Genomic DNA, 22076 nt, shown 5'->3' with positions numbered 1-22076 from the left:
TGCCCCGAAGATGGGTTTGGGGTGGAGGAAGGTGGGTTAAGAGTGCCGGCGGGTCACCTGACGCAGGGTGCAGCCAACTCTGCAGCTCAGATCAGCGCTGCCCTTGGGGCGAGGGGAGGAGAGGCTTTTCTGGGGCTACGTCAAAGAAGAACTTGCATTCCTTGAGAACGATGCTCCCAGACCTTAGGGAGAAGGGTGGAGCCCCTAGATGGGCTGCGGAGTCACCCTGCCACAAGATTCGGGGATCCGCCCGGCTAGCGGGAGTGGGACTGCTGATTGCCCTCCTGAGCGCACTTGGCTGCTGCTCCCAGGCCCCAGGTAGGGCTGCAAAGCTCCAGGCTATATGCTCCTGGGCTGTTCTCCCCTTGCAATGCTTTGGCGCTTGCGATCAGATTTACTTTTATTTTGTTACGTGTTATCGTCCCAGGGTAGTTTCTAAGGCCAATCTAATTATGTTACTATCATAATGTTTTACTCTTACGAGGTAAATCTGACCGTTTCTACTTTGGGCCCCGGAATGACTCAGCCAAAAGTAATGATAATAAAGTTAAGTACCAGATCGACAATAATGAGCGTAGCTTGATTTCAACAGTAAATGATCCCCTGTAACTTTTCAACATCAGAAGAGGGTTTATTTGTCTTCTTCGTGCTTCAGTTCATTTGGATAAGCTTTTTGGAACAGACAGCTCAGTTTTTTCCTGTAACTAAGCAGAAGATTCGTGCACGTGGGAAATAAAGTGGACAGCAGTCCCGTTAATCCTTCAACATATCAGATGTCAGCTTTTCTGTGCTACAAAGAAATTCCTTTTTGGGCTCTCTAGGGCAGATTGTCGGTCGTTGTTTTCATTCCCAGTTGTCCCTTTTGCCTCTCCACACTGCAGCCTTTTCCCAGTGACTCGGGCCCAGGGAAATTTCAGCTTCCCCCTGCTTAAAGTCTCCTTCTATGGCTTTTCCCTATGCATCCATCCCTTTTAACTACTTTCAGGACCCTCCGTGTTAATCTCTGGTTTTAAAACATGCATGACTTCTTCGTGCAAAAAAGTTTCACGTTGCTGGACCCGCCTCCTACTTGTTTCTCTTCTTCTTCTGTTTTGTTTTGTTTGTGTTTGTTTTGAGACAGGCTTCCTGTTCAGCCCCCTGGCCCTCCTGCCTAAGTAATCAGCTTGCCTCAGATTCCCCCAGGCTGGGATATAGGCCTGCGCACACACACACACACACACACACACACACACTTTTCCTTCTCTCTCCTCCTTGTCCAGGCCCCTGCGGTCTGACTTCTGCTCGTCTGTTAACTGCACAGCTATTCATGTCCTTCCCACGAGTAAAGGCAAGAAGGCAAGCTTCTATTTTCTGCAGCCTATTTGCTGGACGGTGTTGATCATTCATTGCCTTAAAACTCAATTCCCTATAGTGAGATTTCATTTATGTCTTCTAAATAAAGCTGCCTGAAGACTAGAAGGTAAAACTAAACCACTAGAAGACAGGCTGTGGTGGCCCACACCTTTAATCCCAGGATTTGGAAGACAGAAGCAGATGGATCCCTGTGAGTTCAAGGCCGACCTGGACTACACAAGACCAATTCAGAAATAGATTCTGATAGTGGTGGCTCACACCTTTAACCCTGGTACTAGAGAGGAATATAAACCAGGATGAGACAGGAACTCTTTCTCTTTAGTCTGAGGATTTCTTAGAGATAGAGCTCTCTCGTGGCCAGCTGCTTTGCTTTTCTGATCTTCAGGTTGAACCCCGCTCTCTGTCTCTGTTTTATTGTTCATGCTCTCCTCACTACACCTGTGTCCTCTTGCTCTCTTCCTTCTCAGCCTTGCTCCATCTACTTCTCTTTAAGGTTTCACTTTCCCCCTTATTGGCCTCCTAAGTTTGGATGTTCTCCCAAGCACTCTTATTTTCCTTGTATATGCAGTTAGAGGCATTCTCTTCCTTATCTCTACCAGATGCTGAAATCTGGAATTTTGTCTATGTTTATTTTAACATATTCCTTGGGGAGCTGGGGAGATGGTTCGGTGGTTAAGAGCACTGGCAGCTCTTCCAAAGGACCCGGATTCAATTCCCAGCACCTACATGGTAGTTCACAACTGTCTGTGACTCCAGTTTCTGGGGATCCAACACCATCATACAGTCATATATGCAGAAAAACACCAATGCAAAAGAAATAAAAATAAATGTTTTAAAAAATATCCCCTGCTTAGTGATAATCTTCTCAGTTATAAATTTCTAACTACTCACCTGTCACCTTCTCATGACAGCTCCCCAGGAGCCCCAATCCGTGGGACAGAACACTGGTGATCTCCATATTCTCTGTCTGCTGTTTCTCTATTTCATGTCCTCTCCCTCCCTCAAAGCATACACCATCTTCCTAGCTCTCTCCTGCCATCTCTTCCAACTGACCTACAAATTCTACTGCGTTTACAGCTGCAGTTTTTTTAAAGATTTATTTATTTATTATGTATACAACGTTCTGCCTCCATGTATGCCCACATTCCAGGAGAGGGCACCAGATCTCATTATAGATGACTGTGAGCCACTATGTGGTTGCTGGGAATTGAACTCAGGACCTCTGGAAGAGCAGCCAGTGCTCTTAACCACCGAGCCATCTCTCCAACCCTACAGCTGCAGTTTTTTTCTTATAATGAGCTGTATCCTCCCATGTTCTGCCTGTGTTTCTTGTGGGGATGGATGGCTTTACCCTCTTCACCATTAGTATCTGCCTCCCAAATCTGTCATTGTTGTTTTCCAAATGAGGATTCTAAAACCTTCTTTCCTAGCTTTCTTGAGATATTAACAGGGCTTATCAATCAGTGGTAGAAGGTATACTTAGAATGCACAGGATCTAGATTCCATTCCCAAGTAACAAAAACACGCGTGAACACACACGCGTGAGCATGCGCGTGCATACACACACAGAGTGGGGAAGGGAAGGAGGGAGAGCGAGATTACAAATAAAAAGTGTAGTACTTTGGAAACGTACACTAAAAATTGATACTGAGCTTAGCACAGATCCTGCTCAAGAATGAAACACAAACTAGGCAGTGGTGATACACGCCTTTAATCCCAGCACTTGGGAGGTAGAGGCAGGCGGATCTCAGTGAGTTCGAGGCCAGCCTAGTCTACAAAGCGAATTCTAGGACAGCCAGGACTGTAACACACAGATATCCTGTCTCGGAAAAAAAAAAAAAAAGCAAAACAGAAACGAAACGAAAAGCAGCAGCACAAATTCACAAAGCAGGTCTTTTAAAACTTGTACAGATTGTGGTTGTGGAGATCGCTTAGTCAAGACCTGACTCAGTTGCCAGAACCCACATTTTAAAAAGTCAGACTTGGTGGCACAGATTTGCTTCTGAGAATGCAAAGACAGGTGACTCCTGGACTCCCTGCCAGTCAGTCTAGCCTACTCAGCAAGTTCTAGGACATTGAGAGACGCTGCTGTAAGAAAAAAAGGGGTAGTACCTGGAGAACGACACTTCCAGGTTGTCCTTTGGCTTCCACATGCGTGTCCACATACACACATAAACAATAGGAAGATATGCAAATCATATATACATACTTATATATGTGTAATAATGTAAAATGTGAGTTTTGATACAAGTATACATTGTAAAATGATTCAATTTAACTAAGTAATAAATCATTCTGCCTTCTGATCCTATAGTTTCTCTTCCATAGTGATTCTTTTTTTTTTTTTTTCTTTATTTGGGTTTTTGAGACATGGTTTATCAGTGTAGTTTGGCTGTCCTGGAACTCACCTTGTAGAGCAGGCTGGCCTCAAACCATTTTCTATCTCCCCCCACATTAGATGTAGAATATCCCTGTAGTCCTGTCTCCCTTTAATAACCTGAGGCAATCCCAGGAGCTCTCAACCATGGCTGTGCAGTGGGAAGCAATGGGAATAAAATGTGGGCGTATATATTCAGAAGGCTCCCCAGAGGTCCTGACGTGCACCTGGCAGTGAGTGCTCCCGGCTTCATCACAACCACTTTTACCTTCTTGCCTAGGGACGGGCACAACCTTACCCACAAGCTGGGGAGTGGTAGAAGGCTGTATTTTGGGAGTGGACTTTGGACTGGCCGCCTGCAACTAAATCCTGGCGACATCACTTTCTGGTTGTGACCCTGTAACTATGGAAAAATGCGCTCTTCTCCACAAGCCCTTTCTCAGTCTTTCCAGTCAGAATTAATCTCTGCTTCTTCACAGCGTTTTCTGTCTTGCTATAATGCAGGGCTGGTTCGTGAGGAACTCCCAAGAGTGTTTATGAAATGCATTACCACATTGCACATGATCTTGTCACTCTGTGCTCACATTTGTCTCTGATAAAGAACTCTTTGAGGGCAGAGATGATGTTTCATTCATCTTCGTACACCAGATGGTGTTCTGTCCATATGGTGCTTAATGGGCTTGGAACCTATAGGGAAACTTATTTTAAATGAGTTTTAGAGAAATGACATCAGTCGAATACACTGTTTAGTGTTGTTTTCGAATATTGCCAAGGACAGCGTCCAGTCCAGCCCCTTCACCTCCCAGCAGGAAGGCTTCAGGACTCTGTAATGGGGAGCTACTGCCATGGTGGATCTCCATAGCTACCCCAGCAAACTGTCTCATCTTGCCCAGTCGGCCAACCCGACATATTAACAAATGGGACCCGGTGTTGGGAAATGATCTAATATATACAAGCAACCCAAAAGGAGCAATAAACATCGCACACAATTTGTTTCATACACATCTTCACTCCTAAGGGTAGCTGAATTCCAATGTATACGCGAAAGTTCTCATTTTAGCAGTCCCCACCTAAAAACCCCTTCGTAATTTTCTTTTTCTAAAAGTAAATGCATGCAATTTGGTTCTTTTGCTGGATTTTTAGATTCAGTTGAGATGCTGGAGCCACGAATAACTTGCATGTGCTTTGTTTGTTTATTGTTTTATTTATGCATAATCTTAGTAAGGTAGACTCTGGGTGGCAGCTTCCAAGAACCCAGATAGAATAACTTCATCGTGATATCTTGTGCATTTACTGTCCCTTCCTACCGAGCCCAAATTATGCATGACCCAAAATTGGAAGAGAATTGGAAGAAAAAAAAAACAGGCCAGAAATGGGTATAAACCTTATTCTATTGATTTACTTATTATGCTTAATGCTTGTTGTCTGTCTCCCATCTCAAGAATGGCTAAGCTACTCGAGCTCTGCTATTACAGTCAACGGATATATGCCAACAGCCCTCAGCACGTAGTAGGCAGTCATGTTACTGTTTAGTTTATGAGTTGACATATCCTAAGTGTTTCGTTTATGCCTTTCCATACCCACGTGGAAATGAGAGAAGAGGTACGTTTAGAGACAGAAAAGGGAGCAGGCAGGCTGGTCAGTGAGCAGAAAGCCTGACTGTTTACAAGATCAATCCAAATCCAGGTTTACCGGTCCTGAAGCCCCGCCCTCGGGCGGGCTCTTGGCCGATAACCTTACCTATGATTGGTTGGACCTTGGTGATGGGCGTGCAGGCCGCGTTGGAGGAGCCGCACTCTAAACTTCCGGGAGCGGCGGTTATCTTAGCGCGGGCGGTTGATCTGGAGGTCTCTGGAGCGTTTCGGGCGCCTGGTGGGGAAGCCCGGGAAACCTGAGTGTCCGCCGCTCGGATCATCCAAGTGTCAGTGGAGGGGATTGCGGGCCGCATGGGGAGAGGACGGATGGCGGCAGCGGAGCTGCGTGGTTAGCGGGGTGAACAGGTGAAGGCCCTCGACCCCCTGGGCCTTGCGTTAACACCAACCCACCCACTTACTCCAGCAGTTCTGGGACCCTGAGATTCAGGAGAGGTCCCAGGGGTGATGGAGTATGGGTGCAGCCTCTTCTTAGAATGTGGTCCTGGCACAGTGCCTCACTTTGCTGCTTTCCTGGTTTCTGACAGGTCTGAGCATGGCAGAAGGGAACACCTTGGTCTCAGTGGATTATGAAATTTTTGGGAAGGTTCAAAGGGTGTTTTTCCGCAAGTACACTCAGGTATGTTGTCCTATAGCCTTGAAGAGGTGTCGGGGCGCAATACTAGGTGATGGAATGAGGCCTTGTTCTGACAAATGGGAATTCGGAGAGGCTGGCTCTTTGGTAGCTTCAAGGGGACAAGTTGCGGCTGCAATGGATTGAGATGGTTTTGCAGTCTGTAAAACACGATGCAAACGAAAGCGGCTCCCGACTGGTTTCTTTCAAGCAGTGGTAAGGGAGCATCTAGACTCTTCTGAAGGAGAATACCCCTAACCATCCTGTTGTACTGTCACTTTTATAGGAAAGCTACTGTCAAGGTGGAGATGGCAATAGGTGAACTGATCACACTGATGTAAGTTCTGTAATCACCATCAAACCCACCACAAGTTTACTCCTCCAGCTTCCTCTCCAGGCCTCAATTTCTTTTTCTTTTTGTCCTTGAACAAGAACAAGAGCATCCAACCCTTTCTAAGATCAGTTTTCCTCCTCATTAAAATACCTTATCAGGCTAGGCGTGGTGGTACACACCTTTAATCCCAGCACTCGGGATTAAAGGCAGAAGCAGGTGGATCTCTGTGAGTTTGAGGCCAGCCTGATCTACATAGCAAGTTCAGTTCAGTACGTCAAAAACTACGTAGAGAACCCTTCTCTCAAAATACAAAAACAAACACAAAACTCTATTCATTCCAATGTAGGTGTTAACATCAAAGGTGAGTCTGGTATTCCCCTTAGAGTAATGGGGAGTATTTGAGGGAAACGAACAAACGTGGCAGCCTCTTCCTCTTTCCCTATCACTAATCTCACCAATGCACAAGGGCAATCTCAATTTCTCTTCTGCCTTCAGCAGAGGGCGATCAGGCTGTTGACTGCCCAAATCATGTGCAACCCTGCTGAGTACGTTGTAGATCTGGCCAGGCGGTGGTGGCACAGGTCTTTAATCCCAGCACTCGGAAGGCAGAGGCAGGTGGATCTCTGTGAGTTTGAGGCCAGCCTGGTCTACAAGAGCTAGTTCCAGGACAGGCTCCAAAGCTACAGAGAAACCCTGTCTTGAAAAACCAAAAAAAAAAAAGATATTTGTCCTCAGCACTTTCCTCCAAGTGTCATATTGCTGGGACTGTGATGCTGAAAACTCAGACCTGAATCTTTGAAGAGGGAGTCAGTGGTCAGTACCTCTTACTCTGTTTTGTGTTCATTTGTGAAGCACCTCTCAAATGCTGCAAGTCAGAGTGAGGCTTCAGTTAGCGTTACCACTGCTTATGCAGGGCAGGTTCCTGTGATTTTGTAAATGGTGGTGACATGCTCACAGAGGAATCTGCGTTGTTGAGGAAAAGGGAACACATATTACAGGGCATCTTTCTCTGCCTGCCCCACCTCCACCCCAAGTTTGGAGACAGTTTAGAATACAGAAAAGCAAATACTGATAATGAAAATGTTGTTTGGGGACTCTTCTTTTCTTTTCCTTTCCTTTCCTTTTCTTTTCCAAGACAGAGTTTCTCTGTATAGCTCTAGCGGCCGTCCTGGAATTGGCTGTGTAGACCAGGCTGGCCTCGAACTCAAGAGATCCTCCTGCCTCTGTCTTCAGAATGCTGGGATTAAAGTCGTGTTCCACCACTGCCTCGCTTTTAGAATTTTTTCTATCTGTAGATTTGTAAGCATTTGTTTTCTTTTTCTTAATTATTATTATTATTATTATTGGTTTTTGATTTTTTTTTTTTTGTGATAGGGTTGCTGTCCTGGAACTCACTTTGTAGACCAGGCAGCCTTGAACTCACAGAGATCCATCTGCCTTTGCCTCCTGAGTGCTGGGATTAAAGGTGTGCACCACCATTACCCAGAAACTTTATTTTTTTTAATTAAATAATTTTTAAATTTTTTGTGTATTGGTGTTTTACTGTTGGGCCCTAAAGCCCCACCAAGGAGGAGGTCCCCCCAAGAGATACTCACAGCACGGTTGATGCAATAGCAAGAGGAATTTTTATTCTGCCACGGCAGAGGTCCCTCAGCCTCGAGAGGAGAAGGACGCCTGCTTTGTCCATTACAAGCTCTTTTAAAGAAAAAAAAAACACAAAATCAGGGAGGGGGTAGTACAGAATCAAAGGGAAAGTCCAGAAATCATTTATCAACTATTTTGACTAGTTCATACAATGGTCAGCTAACTCTACTTGATCAATGTTATGGTGATTACAAGGAGGAACACCTGCAGGTCGTCTCACCCCAGTTCCAGGGTCCGGGTCTATTGAAGAAAGACTACAATGGGGATGGAAAGTACTCAAAGCTCCCTTGCACGCGTGGCTGGTTACTAGGGTCCTGGTTCCCAGGAAGGGGGGGGTGCAGTAGTGCTAAGGTGCCTCCTAATGCTAGAGGCCTGATTCCCAGGATGGGGGGTGCAGTAGTGCTAAGGTGCCTCAAAGTCTTTCATTACCTGCATGAATGTCTGTGTGAGAATGTCGGATGGATCCCCTGCAACTTGATTTATGGACAGTTGTGAGCTGTCTTGTGGGTGCTGGGAATTGTACCCAGGTCCTCTTGAAGAGCAGCCAGTGCTCTTAGCCATTGAGCCACCTCTCCAGCTCCCTCATGCTCAGCTTTAAAGACTTTGTGATTACTTATTAGACAGAAAAAAAAAACATTAGGATAAGAAGCAGCAGGACTGGAAAGGGGATTGGCATGAGATTCCCTTTAGACATGAGCTTTACTGGGAGAACCTTGTGACAGTGAGGGTCTGAGGCCATGCCTCGAGGTAGGAGAGCAGTATGAGAGACAGACAGTACATCAGATCAGGCAGCATGTCAGGGCTTACAGGCTTTCTGGTAAGGTGACTCAGTGGGTAAAGGCACTAGCCACCAAGACTGGTGGACTGAGTTCAACAGTCCCCAGGACCCACGAGGTGGAAGGAGGGGCAGGCCTCTGCAGGCAGTCCTCTGACCTCCACACTTGTGCTACGGTATGCATGCCTCACCCTAATATATAAGTAAATGTAATTTAAAAGTACGTTTTTGTAGTGGAGAGGAGTATTGTTAAGAAAAGTAACCTAGGAGCCTGCGGAGATGGCTCAGCAACCTGCACTGTTCTTCCAAAGGACTCAAGTTCTGTTGCCAGAGCACACATAGGGTGGTTCATAACCACCTCTAATTCTAGCTCCGGGAGGCTGGCACCACCCTCCTCTGGACTCCATGGGAACCAGCACTCAACACGCTCACATACTGCACCCTCTCTGTATATGCATAATTAAAAATATTAAAAAAAACAGGTAGCCACCACAGATGGAACCTTCAATAAAACCCCCAAACAAAAGAAAATATCTGACTCTTCTGTCTTTTCAGAATTAGAATTTGTCAGTTAGTTATTTTAGGATTTAGTATAGGACAGTCTTCAGGAGTAAGAACATGGAGGAATGAGAAACCAGCATAACACAGCATGGCTTTTTAAATTCTTGGTCCAGAGAGAGCTGTAGCAGGGACATGGCCTGGTTTCTCCAGGCTGCCTGCTTGGTCTCTTAGAGCAGCCAGTGTCGTCAGTGGCCAGGCCCATGACTTAACAAGTCAGAAGGAAGCATGATAGCCACAGGGCCTCATGAACCCCTTAGTGTCAGAGCCCAATCTCAGCTGCTTTCCTTCTCTACCAAATGTGACAGAAAGTGGGCTTTGGGTGCAATGTAAACATGTTGGGTTAGAGAGACCTCTGCAGTAAAAACAATGGTTGTGTTGCCCAGGAAATTGTGAAATACTGTGTAATGATCTTTAAAGATACAAAGGATCGCTTCATCTGGATTCATTTACGTGTGGTCCTGGCTAAAGGCAAAGGGAAGGATCAAGTAACTTCAAGCTTTTTCTGTTTAATGCACCCAGTAGATTGCTGATTAAGAGACAAGAAAATGAGGGTTGGGGTATGTCTTAGAGCTGTTATACTTGCCTAGGTAGCATGTATAAGGCCCTAGGTGAATCCCCTATACGGAAAAACAAAACAACCCCTCCCCACAAAACCCACTAAAACTCAGGGTCTCTCCCACTTCAATTTACTTGGCTGGGTGGGATAGTGCACACTTCTAATCCCAGCATTCAGAGGGCAGAGGCAGGAGGATGGCTGGAAGATCAAGGCAGGCTGGGACTACCTGATAAGTTCCAAGTTCCATCTAGGTCAGCCAATGTTACATAGTGAAACTGTCTCAGGAAAAGAAAAGAAATGAAGGAGCTGCAAGCCCAGCAGCCCAGAAGAGTCAGCCTTAGGAAAGCATTTTAAAGGCATCTTTGGGGGCCTACTCTTTAGTCCTAACCGGGCTCATTACTGCATAATGGAAATTGTCAGGAATTCAGCGCTGAGTTTTGTAGAATGAAAAGGGAAGTGGAATCGAGTAGCTACTCTTGATGTTAAAGTCAGCCACAGGATTCTCCTTGGTGTCTGCTTTGATTTTTCTGGACAATGTCAAATTAGTCTCAGTGGTTTGACTCCAGGCCAAGATTCTGGCCACAGAGTACAGCCTCACTTTGTTCTGTGCAACCTCATTGGATCGCTCTTTCTCTTCTCTCCCCGCTCAGGCTGAGGGCAAAAAGCTAGGTTTGGTAGGCTGGGTCCAGAACACCGATCGGGGCACCGTGCAAGGACAGCTGCAAGGCCCCATCTCCAAGGTGCGGAGCATGCAGGAATGGCTGGAGAAGACAGGAAGTCCCAAATCCCACATCGACAGAGCGAACTTCAACAATGAGAAAGTCATCTCAAAGCTGGATTATTCAGATTTCCAAATTGTAAAATAATGACCTGAATTTAATGTTTTCAAAATTATCTCCCTCCTTTTTTTTTAATGATAAAGCACTCTTCTGTGCTCAGTATTAGATTTTGTAAGTTATTTTAGCTGTGCGTTTGAAAGTTACCATTATATGTACGATGGAATGCAATCGTGTACAATTCTAACCAATAAAAACACACTAGAACCTTATGTTTATTGTGCTTAAATCTTTAGTGAACTTTTGGGCAACATGATGTATTCAATCAGTGTTGTGAGAGGAAGACTTGTCGTAGTTTAAAGAGGCCTGAAGGGGAAGAAGTGACTGTGAGTCATTTCTGTGAATTGTTACTCTCTTTCTTCAGATTAGATGTGTGGAAAGAACAAAGCCACCAGGTCAGGCTGGAAGTGTTCAGATGATGTGCTGGACTAAGTACTTTTGGCTTTCAGGTTCTTGGAACATCTGCTGTCATTGCTTTTCCATGGGTTAGAAAATCACATAAAGTAGTTATGGGCTGGACTCTGCCCCCTCCCCTCATTTGTATGTTCAGACCCTAACCCAAGTACCAATCCTGCTACTGGTGTGTGTGAAGGATGTGAAGACATGAGCTGCAACCCAAGGAGAGGCTTCAGGGGAAACCTGGCTGACACCTTACTCTCAGACTCTTCCCAGAACTGGTGGGGGAAGAAACTGCTACTTAAGGCGCCCAGCCTGTGGCCTTTTGTCATGGATCCCTGGCAAACTGAGCAATAATCAGAATCTTGTTCCCTTGGCCTCAGTTACTTGGTTTGATTAGTAACTAAACAAATACATACTTATTTTAAAGTTCGTCGTAACTTCCATTAAAGGGAGGAGGGGTGGCCTGGAGAGGTGGTTCAGCAGTTAAGAACACTGTTAGCTCTTCCAGAGGTCCTGAGTTCAATTCCCAATGCACAACTGTCTGCAACTGTAGTCCTATGGGATCAGATGCCCTCTTCTGGTGTGCAGATGTACTTGCAGACAAAAAAAATCCATATATGTAAAATATATAATTCTTTTTTTAAAAAAGTTGCAGGGCCCAGGAGAGGAGGTTTCAATGAAAATGAGACAGAAGGCAAAAAAGTGAGACTAGGTTAATAATTCCCAAAACATTCTCACTGGGCTGTTAAGAGCTCTGTTCTCCCTCAGTTAGGAAAAAGCAGTGGTGGTATTGGGAAGATTTAAAAAAAGAAAAAAAATCAATGAAGGGAATCCTGGCATTCTGATTTGCAAATTAAGAGAGTAGTGGGAGGCAGAGGTAGATGGATCTTTGTGAATTCGAGGCCAGCCTGGTCTACAAAGTGAGTTTCAGGACAGCCAGGGCTACACAGAGAAATCCTGTCTTGAAAAATCAAAGGAGAGGGCGAGGGAGAAGAGGAGGTCTGACTTCTTAGCATTAATTCTAAGAACATTCTGCATTCTCTGATGTCTACTTGCCACCAGGTCGCGGCAGTATACAAAACCAAAGGCCACCTTCACATAGTTTACAATCTAGCGAACAAAGACTAGGGAAACAAGTAAAATATGTGGAACGAAATATTAGTACCTGCAAAGAAAAAGAGAACGAGAAAGGGAACAAACCAAAACTTACTGGAAACAGCCTATCACCCAATACCAAAAGAGACTAGGGCGCGAGCACTAATTAGAACTAGTCAGGTGAAGGAGCCAAGTTCTCAGCCGGACCACCTTGGCGCCTGCGCACGAGACGTCGTGCGGACCCAGGCTCGCGGCGTCTCGGAAGCGCATGCTCTAGAGCGCGCGTCCGGCATCGGAAGCGGTTGGTCCCGAGAGTTGATGGAGGAGATTCGAGGTGAAGGGGAAAGCACGTGTTGAAATCTGGCCCCGTGAGCTCGTCTAACACCAGAAGAGCTGTGGTGACGGCCGCGGGCCTGCCTGGAGGAGCGCGGGGGCACCAGAAGGAGGGGCCTCGGGAGCGGCGGGGCGGGTGGACTGCGCAGGCGCGAGCTTCCAGCACGGGAATCTGGACTGTCTAGACCCTGGGACTGTAGTGAATGCTTATTAAACATTTACCCCGTTTGCCAACGGCCGCTAAGTTCATTGTCTTAGAAAGCAAACGTAGCCTCAGTTTGCCCAGGCTTTAAAAAGCCAGCCCTGCCACCAGCTCTGCTGTTATCGTTTATGAAGAAGGAAGTGAGACCTCTAAAGACCTAGACTCTTAGGATTTGTTTGTACTTGCAAGAAAACTTGAAATCAGTTCAGACCACCCCATACCATCATTATTATTGCCATGTTGTGTTCTGGGGATATATAGGGATCGAGCGTATCAGTACAAAAGAATATTAGTAATCAGGACTTTTCAGCGAACTATCAAGCAACAGCAGAATTTAAACAGCAAATGATAGAAAACCTAACAGGCAAAGGACTTTCCCTGCTTTAGCCCCCACGCCGCCCCCTCCCCGCCTCTCCTCAGAAAGTAATTGTGACAATCGTAATCGCTTACTACCTGTGTCTCCTTGATATGTTTGACTTTAATTCTGTCCCGTTGTCTCACTTTCTTACAGTGTCTTAGCACACTAAAGTTTTTCTAAAAGCCATGGATATTGTGTAATGTATAAGTGTTATGAAACAAGCTTGGATCTTTTTCATGAATAATTTCTAGCTAACGTTTCTTAGCTGAATTTAATTTAGGCATCTGCTTTTAGTGAAGTGCTTAGAATTTTGAATAGTGTCTTTACGGGTCAACATCAAGTATAATTATGGTTTCTCTTTAGGGCATTCACTTTAGGAACAGGGAAAATTATGAAATTATGAATGCTTCTCTGGAATCGAGGTCCATTATACCAGGCATGAGTTTTATGTGCTGTCCAGAAATTAGAAGTATACTTCTGTTTCATATTTTGGTTTAATATTTTATTTTCCTCAAACTGTAGTTCTTCATAATACTTGAGAGCAGTCAGTAATGCTATATAACCGAGGTTTGAAAGGGTTTGTGTGTTCTTTGTTTTTGTTTTTTCCATAGGTGGTTATTTCCAGTCAGAGAAGGAAGCCCGTGTCTAGCATTCTCTCCACATGTCCCCCTGCCATGATCAAGTGCTTGTCAGATGAAGTCCAAGCCAAACTGCGGTCCGGTTTGGCCATAATCTCCTTGGGCCAGTGTGTCGAGGAACTTGTCCTCAACAGTATCGATGCGGAAGCAAAATGTGTGGCGGTCAGGGTGAATATGGAAACCTTCCAAGTCCAAGTGATAGACAATGGACTTGGGATGGCGGGTGATGAGATAGAGAAAGTGGGAACCCGGTATTTCACTAGCAAATGTAGCTCAATACAGGACTTGGAGAACCCGAAGTTCCATGGTTTCCGAGGAGAGGCCTTGGCAAGTATCGCCGACATGGCCAGCGCTGTGGAAATTTCATCCAAGAAAAGCATGGCTATGAAAACCTTCGTGAAGATGTTTCAGAATGGGAAAGCCCTAAACGCTTGTGAAGCGGATCGGACTAGACCCAGTGTGGGGACCACAGTAACCGTGTATAACCTGTTCTCCCAGTTCCCTGTGAGGAGGAAGAGCATGGACCCTAAACTAGAGTTTGAGAAGGTTAGGCAGCGGGTGGAAGCCATCTCCCTCATGCACCCTTCTGTCTCTTTCTCTTTGAGGAATGATGTTTCTGGTGCCATGGTTCTCCAGCTCCCCAAAACCAAAGACACATGTTCTCGGTTTTGTCAAATTTATGGATTGGGCAAGTCTCAAAAGTTAAGAGAAGTACATTTTAAATATAAGGAGTTTGAGTTTGGTGGCTGCATTAGCTCTGAAGCGCACTACAATAAGAGTATGCAGTTTTTGTTTGTGAACCGAAGACTGGTTTTAAGGACAAAGTTGCATAAACTCATTGACTTTTTATTAAGAAAACAAAGTACTATATGTAGGCCAAAGAATGGCTCTGCCAGTAGGCAAATGAATTCCAGTCCTCGGCACCGCGCTGCCCCCGAACTCCATGGGATCTATGTCATCAATGTACAGTGCCAATGCTGTGAATATGACGTGTGCATGGAGCCCGCCAAAACTCTGATCGAGTTTCAGAACTGGGATACCCTGTTGGTTTGTATTCAAGAAGGAGTCAAACGGTTTTTAAAGCGAGAAAGCCTGTTTGTAGAGTTATCAGGTGAAGCTATTAAGGGCTTTAATGAAGACAACGGTTTTGGTTTGTTTGGTGCTGCTCTGCAGACACAGGCGTCCGCTCGTGAGAAGTGTGACCAGAGCAGTTTCCAGGAAGCGTGCACTCATATTTTGGATTCCTACGAAATGTTGAATTTGCAGTCGAAAGCTGTGAAAAGAACGGCGTCTATAGAAAGTAGGAACGCACAGAATTCTGGGGATTCAGAAGCCATCAGAAAACAGACAGCTGACGCAGTGCACAGTTGTGAAACAGATGGCCTGGGCCATAGTGGAATGATAGAGTCATCACACAGCGAAGACAGCGCTCACTTAGCATCAAGGGCGTTGGGAGAAGAGGGAGAAACCGAGAAACATCAGAAATCTTTCTTGGAACAGAGGACTTCAGAAAGTCCACATGGAACTAGCCCAAAAATGGTTTCAAGCCCTGATCGGACACATCATCTCTTTGAAGAGAGTGAGGCAGATGTAGAAATACAGAAAATAAGCCCTGTTGTTAATGTCATGGCTGCCAACGTTCCCCCAAATAGTAGGATTCAGAGCCTACTGGAGAAACATAAAGATGTTACTGAAGTGGGGTACCAGCCTCTGCCTTTTGAGATAACAGCATCTAGAGTCCAGGGTACACAGAGAAAGAAGGAAAAAGGAGAAAAAGAGCCGAGTAGTCCTGGGAGAGTAAATGATTTTAGATATGGAGAGGTTAAGTTATGCTCTACTGGCTTTATAACTCATGTGGTACAGAATGTGCACACTAAATCAAGTGAAACAGAGCATTCATTTAAAAATTATGTCCGACCCGGTCCTGTAAGTGCCCAAGAGACATTTGGAAACAGAGCACACCACGCACTCGAGACTCCAGACACCGATTTAACAAGCACTTTAAGTACAGAATCTGCTCGACTGCTCCACAAAAAATTGTGCAGGACAAACACAGGTTATGGGCTAAAGAACAACCCAGTAGCAGCGGATGAGAGCTTGGCTCTGATTCAGGAAGGTGGTACAGGACCGCACACAGGTTGCTTTTTGCCTGACGCACCCTCCTTCCCAGGGTGCAGCTATGCTTCAAATGGTAGTAAGAAAACAGAGAAGACGATGCATCCCTCCAGACTCTCAGGCCGTAGGAAGCTAAGCTTGCGTTCACAAGTAGGGTCTTTAGAGAGATTTAAGAGGCAATATGGGAAGGTTAACAGTTCTCTAGATACAGAAGGGGAAAATAACACCGAAGTCAGGGCCCATGGTGATCCTCAGGTCGAACCTGACATTCTCCTAAATGACAAGGGCCACTTAGATATGCCTGATGGTGGTAAGATGGCTACCGTGGAGCACTGTGACACTTGTCAACCAGTAAGTCACGTCCTGCACTCAGAAAAATCTCCATTTTCCAAAGAAGCTTGCTTAGAACAGATGCCTCATTTGAGAGAAAGTCCTATTACTCTGGCAGAATTCTCTCCCTTTAACAGAAAACGTTCCAATGTTGAGAAGTCCACCGAGTCACTTGCTTCAAAATTATCCAGACGGAAAGGTTCTGAAAAGGAGCTTCGAAAGACGGAGATGACAGGCCATATTAGTGAACTTCCAGGTTCGGATTCCAGTCGGACAGACAGTAGCCAGGGCACTAGGTTAGACTTACCTTTTGGTGAATTATTTAAAAATAAACATGAAAAAATAAAGAGTGACGTGCTTCTGATACCAGATCCTGCCACCCAGGATAATTCCACCCATGATAGTGCAGTGCGTTCTCACAATGTAGTGGACTACACAGAGAACCCTGAAACTCCTTTGCCATTACCCTGCAGTGATTCTAAAGCCAGTAAAGATTCAGATGTTCTCGTCAGATCTTCAGAGCAACATACAGGGACTCCGGAATCTCCCAGTAGAATGATCACGGGTCAGGTAGAAGTTACCACTGCCGGCCAAGATGGAATTTCTTCCCAGAATGATGAGTCTAAAGCAAGATCTTGTTCCGAAAATGAAGAATCTAATTCATACCCTATGGGTTGGCAGCAGCATTTTGATGTAACGCTGGGAAGAATGGTTTACATCAACAGAACAACCGGACTAAGCACGTTCGTGGCTCCCACGGAAGATGTTCGGACTGCTTGCACCAGAGACCTGACGACTGTGGCTGTGGACGTCCTCCTCGAGAATGGTAAGTCCGAAGAAGAACAGTGGCCAAAGAGCAATACAGTTGTTCACAGAGGTGGCCAGCAGACAGCCTTGGAAAGCCACGTTGTAGTATTCTGTTGTTTGGGGGGGTGGGAATATGGAGACAGGGCCTTGCTGTGTAGCTAAGGCTGGCCTCAAACTGTTTGTAGCCAAGCTGGTCTTGAACTCATGCTAGGTCTTGCTTACAAATGCTAGAATTAAAAGTATGTACCACAACACCTGGCTTCTGAAGGCCAGTTTTAAAACCTAAACTGTGTTTAAGGCATACAGAGATTCTTGAGGTTGAACAATATTTAAATGTGAGAATTTTGTGACGACTGATAAAGAATGTAAAGGTGCCTACATGTGGCTGAGACGTGTGTGTGTGGAAGGGAATGGATGGACTTCATTTTAATCAAATTGTGCTGCTAGTGGCTAAGAAGACCCACAGTACTTATCTACCTTGTTTTCCCTTTCTTCCCAAATATACTTCTAGAAATTTGTCTTTAGAGACATGACTGCTTCTGTCTGTGGCTGCCAGCCTAAGGTTGGGAAAATTCTTTACTTATCGTAAGTTCCCAGTGGGATTTTGTGAGCTTCCCCTGGAAAGTAGGAGTTAGCCAAACATTTTTCAAAATGTAGGCTAGATAGGTGCCTTCATAACTATATTTTTCAAATGTACTTTATTATATAATATATCTCCCAATCCACTTGATTAATTCTGATACAAGAAGTTGATAATAATATGGTTTTCAGGTCACACCACAAAGCAATACCAGAGCCTGGTCTAGGACTCTGGATTCTCAGGTTTCAGGCAACATTAAAAGTGACATTGTTTTGGCAGCGTGTTGAGAGCCAGATGTTGGGAGCCGGTGAAGCTGATTTCCATCTGGCTGTAATCTCGGCTTTCACTAGTAGGATAAACATTAAATATGCATCCTTGTGAAAAAGTCTCGCTTGCTGTAAAAGAATGTAAATTGTATGAATATAATTGCAAATTACAATGTCTCCTTAGGATAAATATTTCTTGTTGGAGGCTCTGATGTTAAATAAATCCTTTAGTTTTAAATGTTTTTCAATTTTTTTCCTTATGGGAAAAAATCACTGTTGTAACTTGTGGAGAATTTCATAGGAGGAGAAAACCCTTTATTTTCAGTATTGCTCTTGAGACTATCCAGTTGCCCTTAAGGCATCTTTATGTGCTTTCCAGTCTAGGTCATATGTACTGGTTTGTATGTGCTGAATGCTTATCAGAGAGGAACATCTAAGGTGCCGGCACCTCATCTTCCTGAAATGGAACTGCTTCTGAAACAGTGCCAAAAAATAACTGGATTACGTTCAAGTGTGGGGTGGTTGTTGCCAAAAGAAAGGAGGGGGATCTTAGCTGCCACACTCAACATAAACATCTGCTCCTGTTAAGTAGATTTGGGGTTGAAACTACTTAGGTGCACCGCGCCATCTGGATTACCGTAGCTTGTGAACTTTTGAGAGCCGCGTTAAGTCAAGTTCCGAATGAAAATTCATTTTGCTATCAACAGGTTCGTTGAAAAAATGGCACCTCACCCCCTCCATTCACATGGAATTGGCTCTTCACAGTGGGGCCTTAGGGCATGACTGGCGCATATGAAAATGTAGATGTGTAACGAATTTCTAAGAGAAACGGTAAAGCTCCACTAATTTTAGCGCTTGGGAGGTGGAGGCAGGAAAATCAGAAAATGAAGGCAGTCAGTTTCTCTCTCTTTTGTTTTTTAGTTTTGATTTTTTGTTTTTTTTGAGACAGAATTTCTCTGTGTAGCCTTGGCTGTCCTGGAACTTGATCTGCAGACCAGGCTAGCCTTGAGCTCAGAGGTCCGCCTGCCTCTGCCTCCTAGTGCTGGGATTAAAGCTGTACCAACACTGCCCAGGCCTCACTCAGTCTCTTATTATGAATTATACAACCTTATGTCAACTAATCTCTTGCTTTAGTTTTTGTCAGACAGGCTTGTCTTTTTCTTTTTTTTTTTTTTTTTTTCAGGCTTGTCTTTTTCAATAGCTCTGTTATGTGTTCCTCCCCTCCTTTTTATTTTATTTTTAATTTATGTATTGAATGTTTTTGCCTATATGTAGTCTGTGTACCATGTTCATGCCTCGTGCCCATGGAGGCAGAAGAGGGCATCAAAATCCATGGAACTTGAGTTACAGATGGCTGTGAGCCACTATGTGGGTTCTGGGAACTGAACTCAGGTCCTCTGGAAGTGTAGTTGGTACTCTTAACCACTGAGCCAATTTTCCAGGCTTTTCAAAACTCTTTTCAGAGTTGTTTCTAAGACTCAGATCTGCTGTTCCTCCAGATGGTTAGCATTTAGACTGGTATTTGAATAGGGTACCTTTCATCCACTCATTCATCTGATCCCATTATAGATGGTTGTGAGCCACCACGTGGTTGCTGGGAATTGAACTCTGGACCTCTGGAAGAGCAGCCAGTGCCCTTAACCGCTGAGCCGTCTCCAGCTCTGCCAGGCGTTCATCTCTGCACAGGTTCATCCAGCACTTGTTGTCTGTCACACTGTGGTAGGTATTCTCACACTGAAGCTCATCTGACTTCTCAGCATTTATTAGGGATATTAGGGATAGCTACGTAATGCAATGCAATCATGGTTATAGTAGGGCCACAGATTGTGGGTAAGACACTTAAAAGTTGGGCATTTGTAAAGGCTACAGCAGGTTGTGGGTGATCATGAAGTACAAGGGTGTGTCTGACAAGACTTTCTGAATAACTATACCTTGTACGGTATTTAGCAGCACCCCAACCTTTATCTGCTGGATTCCAGTAGCTGCCTCATTTACTCAGGATATGACCGTGGAAAATGTCTGAAGACAATGAATGCCTCGTGTGTCCCTGCAGCCTGCACATTGCACTATTAAAAGTCACATCTATGATAAAGAGATGATGTGTTAATGTAATTAAGTTAGCGATGATTTCATTGAAAGTTCTGATTTTACATGTATTTAGTAGTCTGCCTTCTGCCTTCATTTAGTTTGCAGAGAAAGATTTTACATAATTTTTATAGTTTGTATGCTGAGTTCAAATGTGTAGGTTTTTCTTTCTTTGTGTAGGGGTCCAGTACAGGTGCCATCCTTTTAGAAGCGACCTTATTCTTCCTTTCCTTCCGAGAGCTCAGGAGGAGAGGATTATGATGAGACCAAAGGCGAGAGGTGAGAGCAATGCCAGAGGTTGCGTGTGAGACACCTGGTACACCCTGTCCCGCTCATTGCGGAAGACTGAGCAGGGGTGCGTTCTGAGGCATGGCCGGCACCAGCTGTGCCTCGGGAGCCAGAATTCCCCACGGCTCTGTTGAGCAGCAGAGCTAAGTGATTCGGTGCATGCATGCAGAATAGAAATTGCTTTTCCAGACTGGCGGTTGGTGCTGGGTGACTATGCGTAGGCTATGGTGTCTGAGACTGGGGAAACATTTCTTATTTTTAAGGATTGAATTTCTCCATATTACAGTACTTTGATCTCTGTAAAATTCTTTGGAAAAAAAACTAAAGAAACCTATTATTTTTGTTTTTGTTGTTTCTTAAAATCAATTAAGTATATTTTTATCAAAAGGCAACAAGAAAATTGGAACTGTAGTTTTTTCTGTACATGCACTTGGAAATATTCTTCTTTTGTTTTAAGATTTACTTAGTTTTGTTTTGTGTCTGGATATTTTGCCAGCATGCATATCTGTGCACCATGTGTATCCAATGCCCTTGGCAAGAAGAGGGCATCAGATTCTCTGAATTAGAGTTACAGATGGTTATGAGCCACTGTGTGGGTGCCAGGAACCAGACCTGGGTCTTCTGCCTGGAAAGATGGCTCAGAGGTGAAAAGGACCATCTTTCCAGGCCCCTGGAGCATTGGTATAGACCAGCAGTTTTTGACCCATAGGTTGCAACCCCTTGGGTTGCATATCAGATATTTAAATTACATATACAACAGTAGCAAAATTATAGTTATAAAATAGCAATGGAATAATTTTATGGTTGGTGTCACCACTACATGAGGAACTGTATTAAAGGGCACAGCATTATGAAGGTTGAGAACCACTCTTCTAGACCATTTGCAGAAAAGCTGTCTCAGAAGGTGCTGTCATGATACTAGTTTTAAAAGTAGCACCAGGGGCAGAAAAGATGGCTCAGTGGTTAAGAACACTGGCTATTCTTCCAGAGATCCTGAGTTCAATTCCCAGGAACCACATAGTGGCTCACAACCATCAGAAATAAAATCTGGCACCCTTTCTGACCTACATGCATACATGCAGGCAAAATACTATATTCAAAATAAATAAATATATCTAAAAAAAAAGGTAGTACCAAGCTGGGTAGTGGTGGTGCACACCTTTAAACTCAGCACTCAGGAGACAGAAACAAGTGAGTCTTTGTGACTCACTTTTGAGTCTAGTTTGAGGCTAGCCTGGTCTACATAGTGAGTTCTAGGCCAGCCAGAGCTACATGGTAAGAGCTCTGCAGAACAAAGAAGTAACATCAAAATGAATATAGGGACACAGTAGAGGCTCTAGTCAGAGTGTGGAGTGTGGGGATAATATGTCTACTCTTGGTCTGGAAGCCGTAGCTGAGCAGGAGAGGACACTCTTTCCTGAGTTCTTGATGGCAGCTGTCCCCTTTGCCCTAGATGCTGTGGATGCTGCTGTTGTCCGTGAATCACTTCAGGCCTTGTTTTCAGACTGGAACAACCCAGTATTTGCCCGGCACCCAGAGGTGGGTCTGTAGTACTTTTTCTTTGCCTGTTTATAAATTTGAACTTCATTTAAGCTGAATATGGGCATGCATGAGTATATGAATTTGTAATTATGAATGGAAAGTAGGCAGATTTCTAGATGGTATACTCAGAAATTAGTGCTTAATGTAGAAAGAATAAACCAGCATTTTGGAAGGTCAAGAATTTTGGATTAGCATGTATATTCAGTGTGAAGAGTGAGTGTATTTACCCTGTCTTAGAGGGCCATTTCTCCTACGGGGACAGGTCTGTGTGGCCTGGCCCTGTTCTCCCTTTGATGCGCTGTCACAGCCTACACTAAGTGTGTTAATGAGCGTGGAT

General features: G+C 44.6%; 2 protein-coding genes across 12 annotated transcripts in view; both read left to right on the top strand.

Moving 5' to 3' along the window:
- The first annotated feature begins 94 nt into the window (after positions 1-94).
- Positions 95-10913, top strand: Acyp1 (acylphosphatase 1). Of its 4 annotated transcripts, none has more exons than XM_050164552.1 (3): positions 95-318; positions 5910-6001; positions 10516-10913. In XM_050164552.1, exons 1-3 carry the CDS (start codon positions 171-173, stop codon positions 10729-10731), a joined length of 456 nt encoding a protein of 151 aa, XP_050020509.1. In that variant the 5' UTR covers positions 95-170; the 3' UTR covers positions 10732-10913. The 4 variants fall into 4 exon arrangements, with proteins under 4 accessions (XP_050020509.1, XP_050020510.1, XP_050020511.1 ...); XM_050164553.1 differs by lacking the exon at positions 95-318 and adding an exon at positions 5503-5651; XM_050164554.1 differs by lacking the exon at positions 95-318 and adding an exon at positions 5519-5730.
- A 1500-nt stretch (positions 10914-12413) lies between these two features.
- Positions 12414-22076, top strand: part of Mlh3 (mutL homolog 3) — a 33494-nt gene continuing 23831 nt past the window's right edge. For 4 of the 8 annotated variants that reach the window (XM_050164630.1, XM_050164629.1, XM_050164633.1 and 1 more), the window contains exons 1-5: positions 12414-12529; positions 13700-16997; positions 19394-19543; positions 20090-20188; positions 21651-21736. In XM_050164630.1, coding sequence (XP_050020587.1) covers positions 13763-16997; positions 19394-19543; positions 20090-20188; positions 21651-21736 — 3570 coding nt within the window. In that variant the 5' untranslated portion in view covers positions 12414-12529; positions 13700-13762. The remainder of the gene's footprint in view (positions 12530-13699; positions 16998-19393; positions 19544-20089; positions 20189-21650; positions 21737-22076) is intronic. The other 4 variants (XM_050164632.1, XM_050164631.1, XM_050164635.1 and 1 more) reach the window with 2 other exon arrangements.

Source organism: Alexandromys fortis, unplaced genomic scaffold (assembly GCF_014885135.2).
Source record: "Alexandromys fortis isolate MF-2015 unplaced genomic scaffold, M_Fortis_MF-2015_v1.1 scaffold_159, whole genome shotgun sequence".
NCBI lineage: Eukaryota > Metazoa > Chordata > Mammalia > Rodentia > Cricetidae > Alexandromys > Alexandromys fortis.
The sequence above is the reverse complement of the archived record's forward strand: the minus strand, read 5'-3'. Positions and strand labels throughout refer to the sequence as shown.

Bases quoted from the DNA above. Each gene is read 5' to 3' on its own strand.
- Acyp1 (XM_050164552.1), top strand. From the start codon at position 171: ATGCTCCCAGACCTTAGGGAGAAGGGTGGAGCCCCTAGATGGGCTGCG. The intron at 319-5,909 runs GTAGGGCTGCAA...GGTTTCTGACAG, and splicing joins CTGCTGCTCCCAGGCCCCAG to GTCTGAGCATGGCAGAAGGG. The intron at 6,002-10,515 runs GTATGTTGTCCT...CTCCCCGCTCAG, and splicing joins TTTTCCGCAAGTACACTCAG to GCTGAGGGCAAAAAGCTAGG.